The 13,926-nt window shown below is 36.7% G+C and overlaps 1 protein-coding gene across 3 annotated transcripts in view; it reads right to left on the bottom strand.

Annotated features, from left to right (window-relative positions):
- Positions 1-13,926, bottom strand: part of LOC107692477 (leucine-rich repeat and fibronectin type III domain-containing protein 1-like protein) — a 175,668-nt gene that overhangs the window by 77,564 nt on the left and 84,178 nt on the right. For 2 of the 3 annotated variants that reach the window (XM_016491536.1, XM_016491538.1), the window contains exon 2: positions 8,038-8,183. In XM_016491536.1, the coding sequence (XP_016347022.1) occupies positions 8,038-8,084 (47 nt within the window). In that variant the 5' untranslated portion in view covers positions 8,085-8,183. Of the gene's footprint in view, positions 1-8,037; positions 8,184-10,049; positions 10,122-13,926 lie in introns of those variants that run through there. The other variant, XM_016491537.1, reaches the window with a different exon arrangement.

Genomic DNA, 13,926 nt, shown 5'->3' with positions numbered 1-13,926 from the left:
GTGTGTGTGTGTGTATGTGTATGTTAGACCAGTTTAAGTGTTTATGTAGTACGTTGGACCAGTTTAAGTGTTTATGTAGTATGTTAGACTAGTTTAAGTGTTTATGTAGTTAATAAAGTCTTATTTGTATCACACTTGACGTTGTTCATTGTTTGCTCATAACTGGAGTCACTTAATCATGCAGATTTATGCTACAAGCTCTTTGTAGAATTGTACAGTAAGAAAGTTATTTCCCTTAACCAGGAAATTAATGTTCTTAGAATTGACAGACAGTTGACCCTGAGAGGCCAGCTAAATATCTACAGCGGATCTAAATATTTATAATTAATTATAACTAGTTATGATTAATTATTCATATTGCCCCATGAGCTGATTTGCTACATCGTTAAAACACTGGTAAACAAGTGCCTGGTCCACATAAACACACATCATTAGTAAAATCACTTTAAGAGGGAAGGCAATCTAAAGCATCGTCAAAAAGAACTACAATGAACTTAAACGACTGTTTTCAAACAGGTTTTTCAAACACTCTGCTATTGGTCGGCCAAACAAATAGCCCCGCCCCAAACTCATGTCATTGGTTGAGCCAATGTTGTCAGGTTGGTTGAGATGCAAATAACACAGAGCTACAGTGTTTACACTTTTTATGAGAATAAACTACAAAAGTCTTACTTATGGTTGTCTCTGCATGTTAAATTGTGAGAGAAGAAAGTATTTGAACATACTGTCATGCCTGTGTTTTCAAACCAAACACTGAGGGAAACATCACATTACGTAAAGCCCAACACTATTAACGCTGCATGTTGAGATTTGGTAATTGTTCCCACTGGTTTGGTAGAATCTTAAAAACTCCCTAACAGCTGGAATAGAGTGAGCCTCCATTATTCCCCTGGCTGCAATGATCTTTGATGGACACATGGACGTGACTATTATCCAATGGATGCGGCCATTAGTGTTCGGGAGAGAGACGCAGACCAATAACATGCATTAAGAAACGAGATACAAGGAATTGGATGGAGGGATATAAAACAGCCTCTGATATAGGGGAGGCTTAATATGCACACCCACGCGTCCGGTCTCATTACACACATAAAGGTCAGAGAGCAATAAAGAGAAACTGATCTGAACCAACAATCGTCTATAATGAATCTGCAGCCATGTTTGCGACAGATCAAAGCGTCGACTGCCATTGTTCCAATTCTCTCCATGTTGAATCTAGTCAATAAAGGCAGTGCTGTACATGCAAACCCACACACAAATGTAATATATGTACATATTTTACATTTCCATATATGAGCTATATTGTCGTATGAAGTAAAAACATACGAGAAACCTAGTAGAGACTGGAACAATTTCATATATTAACATGCACATCTAGTCTGTACAAATATGTATGTTTATGCATGTGTAAAACATGTTTTACTATGTGGATGTTATACATGTTCTACAATTACAGTATATGGTCATATACCCAGTGATTGTATGTATGTGACAATAATATATTGCCTTATAGGTATGGCAATATCACTCTTGATATAGGGCAAAATATGTATATATTACATTTCGGTATGGGAAGTACTGAGAATAACATGGTAAATAAATAAATGTGTGTGTGTGTGTATGTGTATGTTAGACCAGTTTAAGTGTTTATGTAGTACGTTGGACCAGTTTAAGTGTTTATGTAGTATGTTAGACTAGTTTAAGTGTTTATGTAGTTAATAAAGTCTTATTTGTATCACACTTGACGTTGTTCATTGTTTGCTCATAACTGGAGTCACTTAATCATGCAGATTTATGCTACAAGCTCTTTGTAGAATTGTACAGTAAGAAAGTTATTTCCCTTAACCAGGAAATTAATGTTCTTAGAATTGACAGACAGTTGACCCTGAGAGGCCAGCTAAATATCTACAGCGGATCTAAATATTTATAATTAATTATAACTAGTTATGATTAATTATTCATATTTCCCCATGAGCTGATTTGCTACATCGTTAAAACACTGGTAAACAAGTGCCTGGTCCACATAAACACACATCATTAGTAAAATCACTTTAAGAGGGAAGGCAATCTAAAGCATCGTCAAAAAGAACTACAATGAACTTAAACGACTGTTTTCAAACAGGTTTTTCAAACACTCTGCTATTGGTCGGCCAAACAAATAGCCCCGCCCCAAACTCATGTCATTGGTTGAGCCAATGTTGTCAGGTTGGTTGAGATGCAAATAACACAGAGCTACAGTGTTTACACTTTTTATGAGAATAAACTACAAAAGTCTTACTTATGGTTGTCTCTGCATGTTAAATTGTGAGAGAAGAAAGTATTTGAACATACTGTCATGCCTGTGTTTTCAAACCAAACACTGAGGGAAACATCACATTACGTAAAGCCCAACACTATTAACGCTGCATGTTGAGATTTGGTAATTGTTCCCACTGGTTTGGTAGAATCTTAAAAACTCCCTAACAGCTGGAATAGAGTGAGCCTCCATTATTCCCCTGGCTGCAATGATCTTTGATGGACACATGGACGTGACTATTATCCAATGGATGCGGCCATTAGTGTTCGGGAGAGAGACGCAGACCAATAACATGCATTAAGAAACGAGATACAAGGAATTGGATGGAGGGATATAAAACAGCCTCTGATATAGGGGAGGCTTAATATGCACACCCACGCGTCCGGTCTCATTACACACATAAAGGTCAGAGAGCAATAAAGAGAAACTGATCTGAACCAACAATCGTCTATAATGAATCTGCAGCCATGTTTGTGACAGATCAAAGCGTCGACTGCCATTGTTCCAATTCTCTCCATGTTGAATCTAGTCAATAAAGGCAGTGCTGTACATGCAAACCCACACACAAATGTAATATATGTACATATTTTACATTTCCATATATGAGCTATATTGTCGTATGAAGTAAAAACATACGAGAAACCTAGTAGAGACTGGAACAATTTCATATATTAACATGCACATCTAGTCTGTACAAATATGTATGTTTATGCATGTGTAAAACATGTTTTACTATGTGGATGTTATACATGTTCTACAATTACAGTATATGGTCATATACCCAGTGATTGTATGTATGTGACAATAATATATTGCCTTATAGGTATGGCAATATCACTCTTGATATAGGGCAAAATATGTATATATTACATTTCGCTATGGGAAGTACTGAGAATAACATGGTAAATAAATAAATAATACCCCTCTTTGTACAAAATCTAATTCAGATTTATGTATTTATTCATTTATTTTAAATTATCAAACAATTACTTTATAAAAAATTACCTGCCAAACACATACTTCCCAAAACCCACAAAAGTTTGAATTTCTTTCAATTTGAATTTATTATTATTATTAGTAGTACAACTTTACTATTTTTTCATTGCTTTCACATTCAATTCCACAACACACACTTCGCATCTTAAAAATAGAGAGAGAGGAAAGAAAAACTCACAATAGATAAAAAGACTTCAAAGATTTGACTGTTGTTGCAATTCTCTCGATTTTGAATCTGTTCAATGAAGCGGTGCTGACCACGAAAGTGCTGTGAGACAAACACATAACAGTCTACAGCTGCAAAACAATCTGTATTGTTATTTATGTTTTTTTTTCCCCACTGAAAAACCCAAGCGGTCACTGTAACCAATGATAAAGCATCCATCATAAACCCAACAATGTGAAATCCCCATTCCTAGCATGCATCATTTTTATTATGCAATATGTAGAGCGGAGGAAAAAACAAAACAAGCGATTTTATGAAGGCATTATGAGACTAGAGAAACTCTGTGAGCACGTGCTCGGTTTTTAATCACCAAAGCTATAATTATAACACTCAACGAACCAAACTACAGCCATTAGGTGCAGTCTTCATGGTGCTGCATGCATGAAAAGAATAACTGTGGTCTCTGTCAAGAAGCCCTGAAGACACGCAGAGGCTATCTTGCTTTCCCAGACACTAATGGCTGATTCATTGAATTATCCTTCTTGCTCAGTAACTGAGGCTGCCCTGCCGGCTTGATCCCCAACTTTCCTCGCAACTGCATAAATTAATTTCAAAACAGGGTGAGAGAGAGAGCAATAGAGCGGGAGCTGAGGTGGAAGGTCGCAATAAGCCAATGTAAATGGAGTCTGTTGCCAATGGCGGAGGTAAAAGAGGGGATGGAAATGGAGAGATGCTGCTAGAAGAGGCAGAGACGGAAATGCATATGCACGGGCCATCACAATGACAGCGCGACGGGATTTCATTAGGATCCAATCCGACTGCATTTATCTTTGTTTGTCCAATTCCTAATGACTGCCGCGCCTTGACGGTGCCTGTTCCCATCCTCGCTCTCCTGCACACAGCTGACACCACTGGACGCCCTGAAGCACCTGCTGCTCGTCACTGAGGGCATCCAGCCACAGACAGTGCTGCCAAATGCCATCAGCCCGACTGACCAAAGCGTTAGCATCCTCCTGCCACCACGAGTCTCGTCCAGAACTGCCTCTTACAGCCCAAACACGCATCTCTAATGCAGCTGAACACAGTGTGTAAAAACACAACATAAGACTAATATGGGCCAATTTATATTATAGTCTTTAACGACTTACTGTCCTGATTACATGTGACAGCTCCAGTATACTCTGGGTTTTTTTTTTTTTTTTAAAGGATGCATTAAATTGATCAGCAGTGACAAGTTAGTTATAATGTAACAAAAGATTTATATTTCTATCTATGCTGTTCTTTTGAACTTTCTACTAATCAAAGAAAACTGTTTAAAAAATATGAAGCAGCATAGCTGTTTTCAACATTGCTAATAATCAGAAATGTTTCCTGAGCAGCAAATCAGCATATTAGAATGATTTCTGAAGATCATGTGACACTGAAGACTGGAAGAATAAAAGCATAAATGTTTCTTGAGCAGCAAATCAGCATATTAGAATGATTTCCGAAGATCATGTGACACTGAAGACTGGAGTAATGATGCTGAAAATACAGCTTTGATCACAGCAATCAATTTCTTTTTCTTGTTCTTTTTATTTTTATTATATTCAAATGGAAAACAGTTATTTTAAATTGCAATTATATTTCACATTTAAAAATAAAAAATTAAATATAAAATATAAATACAATATATTTTAGCACTACCATTATTTATGTTGATTGAGAGATCAACAGCAAAATAAAAATAAATAATAATAATAATAATAAGTAAATAAAAAATATATAAAAAGTAAAATTATTGAAAAAATAAAAAGTAAAACTAAAAAAAGTAAAGTTATTAAAAAAATTAAATTACTAAGTAAGTAAGTAAATAAATAAATAATTAAATTACAAACAATTAAAATGTAACAAGGTAAATAATTTATGGATAGATGATTTTAGGTGTTTATCAATTAGAATACAAACAGAATGTGTCTAAATCACAAACTGAATCTCACATGTTGATCAGAAGAGTCCAGATGTTCTCTAAATGATGGGTTGACATAAAAATAAAAAATAAAATAAAAAAATGAGACTTTGAACTGGACATATTCAGCAGAACATCTGCCTGGGCGTTTGCTTACAAAACACACACATATTTGTCTCCCGGCAACAGAATGATTTTCCATTGATAATGAGATGGGGCGTCAGTCATAACCCCATCGTTTTGATTATGAGGCTGTGAAAACATTTATTCCACATCAGCAAAAACATAAAATTTTCACTGATTCGCTTTACAAATACTGAAAATGAGGCTGAACTCCGTCCACCAAACATCTGTTTCTTACTCCAAGCTGATCTGAAGCTCATCTACACAAAAGTCCGGATACATTTACACTTCTCAAGAATCATCTCACTTCCAGGGTTCAAGATCAGTGTCCCTTTGTGAAGGAGGATCTCTAGGGAATCCAAATTCAGACGGCATGGGTTCTCTCGCTGTCACCGTCGAATCGATTCGAGCCACCGCAGACACGCCAGAGAGTCAAAGGGTCGCAGGCTTCCCTGCGGAATGGCCATTTAGCGCTCTTAAAAACCTCCCCTCCCGCCAAGACTAAACTCACAAGAACAAGACCAGCGAAATGGCCAACAGAGACCAGACTTGTACAATCATTTTAGACAATAGCTGTGCAGAATACATCTGTGGATGTGTGAGATTCTGGGCTGCACTGCATGAATTTAGTTTTCTAGCTAATTTTTAGCGGTATTGAATGCTTGACTACATGGCCAAAAGTAAGTGGACACCTTCTAATTAACAAGTTTGGCTAACACGGTTACACTGATTAAAAATGGCTGCTTAGAATCAAACGTACAGCCATGAAACCTCAGCAGGCAAAGGATTTTTTGTAGAACTGAGACTGTTTCCAGCATGATAGCGCACCGGTGCACAAAGCGAGGAGCATAAAGAAATGGTTTGTTGAGTCTAGGTTAGAAGAGCTTGACTGTCCTGCATAAAGCCAGACTGAAACCCCACTGAGAAGCTTCACGATGAATCTGAGCACCGGCTGTGAGTCAGAGCCCAACGCTCAACATCACGCCGACCTAACGGATGCTTTATATCTGAATTGAGAAAATCTCCACAGCCGTGATCTAGTGGAAACTCTTTCCAGAAGAGTGGAAGCTGCTAAAGCAGATGGTTTTGAATTGAGAAGCTCAACAAGCTCATGTAGGTGTAGTGTTCAGTGTTCAGGTGTCCACGTACACTACTGTGCAAAAGGCTTTGGCCATTAGTATGTTATAGTAATTTATTTTGCTGTAGTGTCAGTAGGAAATATCCGTTTACATTTCCAAACATTCCTTTTGATTCCTTTAAATCCAGAAGAACTGCGGCAATGTCTCCAAGATACATTAAGAAACCTACCTGCAAATTAAACTGATATTTCCTACTGACACACTACTTTTTTTTCCACTTTTTTGATGAAAATATTAATGGCCTAAAACTTTTGCACAGTAGTGTATATTTGGTCATATAGTGTGTATTAGGGGTCAAGCACAGAAGCGCTACTTCTATCCTTGTACACATTCTAGACAAATTTGCATACTGTTTTCTGCTACTCCTCCTACAATATTTGTCCAATCTTATGCCCTGTGCACACGAATGCGGTTATTTTTAAAACCGCAGCTTTTTCTACGCGGTTAGGCCATTCGGCCATACGCAAACGCAGCACCAGGTCACTGAAACCGAACATTTTTGAAAACGCCTGCCAGGGTGCCGATTTTCAGAAACTCCGGTTGCAGTGTTATCGTGTAGACAGCGAAACCGGAGTTTTGGCTTGTGACGTCGGAGCCTGCGCTGTTATCTCCGCCTACTGGAAACTTTTTCAGGCTTCTGATTGGCCAACATGGCTTTATGGTTGAGATAATATCGCCACCTGTTGGTTTGGCATGCTCTTGACAGTTTGCGTTTTCATGTGGATGGAGATTTTTTTAAAAACGGAAGAAGGAAAAACTCTGTTTATAAAAATACCTGTGTACGTGTGGACATGGCCTTAGTGCAGCTAAATAAGTGGGACAAATCACAGCCTTTGTGGTTTGATAATTGGACTAAGAAATTTTTGTATTATCTTGATAATAATCGTCACTAACGCTGCCTAATAGATCATCTTTAGGCCAAACCTCACAAAATTAACTTATTTATTCATTTATTTATTTTTGAAAGAACAAAGTTCCTGAGTTCCAAAGATGCTAATCATGGTGTCAGTTACTATCTTGCAACATCATCTGTGCATATTAACGCAAATCTTTGCCAAAATGTCCTGATTGCCCTATGAATGATGCTAAATGCCATAAAGATATAAATACTGGTAAATCTACTTATATTCCTTGAACAAATTTATACTATGTAACCAAAGGGAGTCGTATGACCAGACAAATCTGCTCCAACGTACAATTGGCATGTGCCATTGGGGCTTGGCTGCATAATTGCTGCCTGCAGCTAAATTTTCCATTGCTTTCCCTCACGGGTAAAGTGCAAACATCGAGAGGCCTGTCTAGTTTCAGATCTGTAAATAAGACTGAATGTCAGTGTGGCATCACCACAGAACGACAGGACTTCACTGACCTTCTGAGAGGCTGACCCAGCATTCTCAAGTCCTTCAGCCTGTCCATTTTCTCCTCTCTTCAGGGTGTGATGACTCCACGCTACTGAGCCACAAACAGGAGCTCCACGGCAGTCATTGAGTCTTTGGCTACGATACACCAATCTGTCTGTGGGAAAAAGAGAGGGAGTGAGAACCAATATAGATGAAGACAAAATGACTGTCAAAGCACTTGAGCAGTGTATCGCGTTGTCTTATATTTACACAGCTAAGGGTAATTGATTATATTCAAGACAAAAACACTGACTGAGCGCACAGACACTCTGTCTTATTGCTGAGTGGAGCCCAGTGTTGAGAAATGGTGATTGTTCTTCATTCATCAGCTCTCAAGAGTTGAAGAGACAAAAGTGTGAGATAAATGACAGGCTTTCTTCGGCTTTAGAATCAAAGTGGTCCCGAATTACAGAGTGGTAATGTTTATGTTGGCCGCTGTATGTTCTAGCTGTGTAATTGGCATACGTTGGTGCTAATGGTGGAGTTACCATGTTCAGGAGAGACTAAATTACCATTCATTATGATGGAACAACACAAACAGAGAATGAAGCTCCACGGTTTTCTACAATAGATAAGTTCTAGGTGAACTTAGACTAAATTACCATTCATTATGATGGAACAACACAAACAGAGAATGAAGCTCCACGGTTTTCTACAATAAATAGATAAGTTCTAGGTGAACTGGTAAAAATGGGTGTAATTACAAAATAATGTTTGAAATACATAAAACGTTAAAGCTAAAGCTGCATGATCGTGACAGAAATCGTAATTGTCAATTAATCCTCTTGATACTGTAATCACTCTTACATTCACATGACAGAATTTGCATATAAATTAGGGCTGCAAATGTAGCATGTTAATTTAGTGTTATTAATTATGTATTAAAAATAAAACATTCTGTCATACAATTAATGTCATTAATGAAGGCCCCTCTCAGAAATGCAAAGACATTCATCTGCAGTTTGGGGTTTTAAGATTTTATTTATTCATGAATTTATTGTTTTGAAACAATTTAATACTTTTATTCAGAAAGGACGCATTAAATTGACAATAAACATTTAGAATGTTACAAAATAAATGATTTCTGAAGGATCACGTGACACTGCAGACTGGTATAATGATGCTGAAAATTCAGCTTTGCATCCCAAAGAATAAATTAAATGTTTAAATATATTCAAATAGAAAATAGCTATTTTAATTTGTAATAACATTTCACAAGTATAATGTTTTACTGCATTTTTGATCAAATAAATGTAGCCTTAGTGAGCAATATGAGACTTCTTTCAAAAACATTACAAAAATATTACCCAACCCCAAACATTTGAATGGTAGCATACATAAATGATCAATTAAACATAATTAAATATACAGCCACCAAATCTACCTGCTGCAGGTCAGTGACGGGCACAATTTCAATCATATAGAAATTAACACTGTGTTTGCATTGCCTATTTAATGATTCTCTCATCTGCCTCAATAATGCAGACTAATGTCCTTGAATTGTCTTTAATTATGGGGGTTCAGCCACAAATATTGACATATGTGATTATTTGTAATTAATTTGATTAATCAATCGCCATATCTTTTAATGAATCCGATTACAATTTTTAATCGTTTGATAGCTCTAATTAAACATAAGTAAGTCAAGACAGCGGTTAAACAGTACCTTCACATTGGCCCTCTGAGCAGCATAAAAACACATTCTCAATTATGCCCAGAAAGTGAGCAACGTGACAATACTAGCGCGCTCCCAGCCATTAAAATCACTTAAGCTGTCACTGTAAGTTTACACAGTTTGAGCCCTGCAGTTCAGCGTGAGTTCACCGAGTTCTGGACTCGCAAATGCGCCCCTTAAAATCAACATAGCTGTCTCTACTGCAGATAAATATCTAATTTACACCTCGCTATATTGGCTGTTACACCGATTGCACTGCAAGCGAGCGGCACAACATGTAACAAATCCAAAAGAATTCCAAATTACCAACGGTTCATTTCGCTTTGGTTCTTCACGTGCCATCGCGGACCGAAACGAAACATGAAACACAGATCAGATTGCTTATAACTCGCTCATTAAGGACCAGCTGTTATTATTCATGGTAAATATAGACGGTTTTAAATGCCTCCGATTGGCCATTACATGCATGTGCATGACTGACGTGGCTTTGATTGGTTACAAAGCTCAACATCATCAAAAATACACAACCTTTCTGCAAAACTCCCAAAACTATATATATACAACTGACTGCAGTTTCCAGTTCAGTCTAAATGAACACCTTTTCACACAAACTATGATTACAGGGCAGATAATTAGTTAATAAAGGGTTATTTTTGTGTGATTCCTAAAAGTGGCTCCAAACATTTTTTAACATAGTGCACAATTTGTAAAGTAATACATTTTGATGTTTGCATCACATAACCAGCTCCATATGTACGGCTTTTCTAGCATAGTAAACTTGCTTGTTAGCGCACCTGGTACAGCATTACTCTTGCATTGCGAAGTGAGTCCTGTGAAACACGAGTCATGATAAAATAATTTAAAGACTTGTATAAGCAAAATAAAATGGCATGGCTGCTTCAGCAAATGTGTTTTTATCTCATGTTTGCTTTTGTTATCTGTTTTAGATAAAAATGAGCATGATTTTAGTGATTTTTCACTTTGAAAGTGTCAGTAAACATGCAAGAAACATAATTATATATTTTTTTGCAGAAATGTTGCCACAGGCTCCAATGAGTCTGGTTTAAAAAAAATAAAAAATAAAAATGTAGAAGTAGAAAACTTGACATGCATGAAAACATGAATAGGTAATCATGGTTGCAACCATTTTAATGCTTATTTGATTATTGTGCAGTCCTAACTGAAATCTTACACTGCATTGCATCAAATTAGAAATAAACATATTTTCCGAGGTATTTATGTTGCTGCAAATTTAAGGGTTAAAATGTTCTGTGCTCTACGCAACCAAATCAACGTGCATAACAACTTCTACAATAAATACAGTCATAACACAGATAAGAACAACCATTATTCTTCATGCATTAGTAAAAAATAAATTCAAAGATAGACAGGTACAGTCTGTCCAAAGGCAGAGCAAACGTTTAGATGTTACATCAGAGAAATCTGTGATAGGCAGTGAAGGAAAATGTTGTGCATTTGAATATTCCCTACTGAGGTTTTACTATTCTTTTTTTCCCAAGGAAATATGCTTTCATTAAAGCCAATGGGAAATGTTGGGTCACATTGGCAAATATGCACTGCTTGACTGCAATTGTGTAAGCCTTGAAATTCAAAAGCTGAAGCAAAATCCCCTTTGAGCACCTCAGGGATTGGAGCTAAGGAGACGAGAAACCTTCAAAAATCACTTCATTTGCCATTTCTATCAGCATTTGACTTCCTGACCTTTGAATAAAAATGCAGAAAAGCTCTCTTGTAGGCTTATATTCAATTGTCTAATGTGTACAGAGTTATTTAAAGTATCATAAAAGTATGGCATAAAAGTAATGACCAGAACATACAATTTTTCAAGGACACACTACAAGCTTAGACTGTTATACTGAATTAATTAAACAAGATACTGTTCAAAAGTGAGTATTTAAAACAAAAGTAAAACACGAAGTGGTTCGGTTATACAACTAGTTGCTTTTCTAGTCATTTCAACAAATAATCGTTTTCTTATTTCCTTCAAACATCCCTGGTTTTCTTTCCCATCATTAGATCTGCAGATTGCAAATGAGTCACATCTAAGAAAATGCCAAACTTTCATCAGACACAGCTACTGAGCTGAGAAGTGACACCGCTCCGCAATACGTCCACATACACACTAGCATATGCGCGCACATACACACTTGTTCACGACATTGCTTAACTTCTCAGGCATGACATCAAGGAATCGCTTCGTGTAAAATCTTTCCATTCCGATAAAAGCGAAACGCTCGTCCAAATAAGTCCAATCTGGCAACCTGAGCGAAGGAAGGCGAGTTTACAAGAGGCGCGATCGACATCAGTGCACTCCTCCGTTCCAAACAGGCCTGCTGTCGACACTTTTACAACAAGCATGCATCAGATCTCCATGTTGTTAGCGATCTAACTTCTCAAGCATTCCTCTGTGGTTTATATAACATAATACACAAGGACAGGATATTTACATTTCTTTATGACAGTGCTTTTACCCAAAGAGAATTACAAATGAGGAATGCTGATGCAGGTGCATATCATAAAGAGTGAATGTACACAAAGAGCATCTGAGGCAAGAGGTTTAATTTTTACATTTACATTTAATCATTTAGCAGACGCTTTTATCCACAGTGAAGCAATCAGACAAACGAGAGAGCAACAGTATACAAGTGCTGTGACAAGTCTCAGTTAGTCTAGCACAGTACACATAACTATTTATTTTTTTTAAATATATAGAATAGAATAGAATAAAATAGAATAGAATAGAATAGGTAAGTGCTAGTATTAGTTCGTCAGGTGCTGGCGAAAAAGATGTGTCTTTAGACGTTTTTTGAAAATGGCCAAAGACTCAGCTTAAAATTACTATCACAGTGATCAAAAATGCCTGCCAAATTCGAGATACTGCAAAAAAATGGAAATGATTAATTCTGCACTCTTGCAAAATTTCTCAATACAAACAATAAAGTACAGATACAATGTAATTAAGAGATACATTTAGCAGTGTAGACAGCTTCAGTGATTATAACCAGAGTTTGATGGTTTTATGGTCATGAACCACTACAGTGACAGGGAATGTTTTTTACTCACTTTCTGTGTATAATTTATTCACCATTTTTTATATACTTTATAACTATTTATATACTTCATGCAGGCAATTTACTTTATGTAAATATATTTATGTAAACATAAATGTCATGTCAGAGCCTCTGTTCCACCTTTGCAGTGTAATAATGGCTTTCGTAGAAGTTGATAAAATGTAATTGGAAACAGTCTATAGTATTCTGACTGTTTGAAGAAACTGGTTACATTTAAGTATCTGGCATAAAATACAACAGAGTTAGTAAAGTAATTAGATAATAAGGTAATTGCAATAATTGCTAGGGATGCTCCGATACCACTTTTTTCCAGTACTCGGCCGATACGATAGCCTACTTTTATTTTTGGTACTTGTCGATACTGAGTACCGATACTGGTATTTTCATTGTATTTGTAATTTTTTAAATACTGGGTACAGAAACCAAAAGAATATATATAATGTTAGTTGGTTAACTTTATGTATCAAATAGATATATCCTTCAGTTCCCTTTCAGTCGGTCACTCCCGACGTCACGTCGGCTGACCCGGCTCAGTACTGTAATCACGCGTTTTGCTGTAATAATGCAGGGAACCACTCGTTATAAATCTTTCAGAAATATAAGTAGCGTTTTTCATTTGAAACGTGCTGCAATTTATATTCCAAAGCGACTCACATAATACAGAAATACTCATGAAGCAAGCAAAACATGCGCAACGCGCACGTATTTGTATTGCTGCAGAATGAGAGGGACAAATACAGTACTGCCTAGCACATTTACACTGGCTGATAGTTTCACTGCATTTCACACAGGCTGATAGTTTCACTTTCGCCATAAAGTCGTGTATGCTTAAGGTTGAAAATAAATGTTGTTTATAGTGAATGCCTCTATAGATGTTGTTTTATATTTACGATTTAGTTTTAATCCAAATGATGTGTGTGCTATATGAGCGAACATCACTGCAGTTTTTTGAAGCTGAAGTATTCTACAGCGTCTAATACTTCAGCTTCATTCATCGCACCAAAAGATAAACTGCAGTGCTTTACAACTATAGGACAGGAAGAGCTAAATAAACTTATCACTGCATCTAAACCAACAACATGCCTGTTAGA

Source organism: Sinocyclocheilus anshuiensis, unplaced genomic scaffold (assembly GCF_001515605.1).
Source record: "Sinocyclocheilus anshuiensis isolate Anshui unplaced genomic scaffold, SAMN03320099.WGS_v1.1 scaffold1082, whole genome shotgun sequence".
NCBI lineage: Eukaryota > Metazoa > Chordata > Actinopteri > Cypriniformes > Cyprinidae > Sinocyclocheilus > Sinocyclocheilus anshuiensis.
This window is presented reverse-complemented; position numbering and strand designations above follow the sequence as displayed.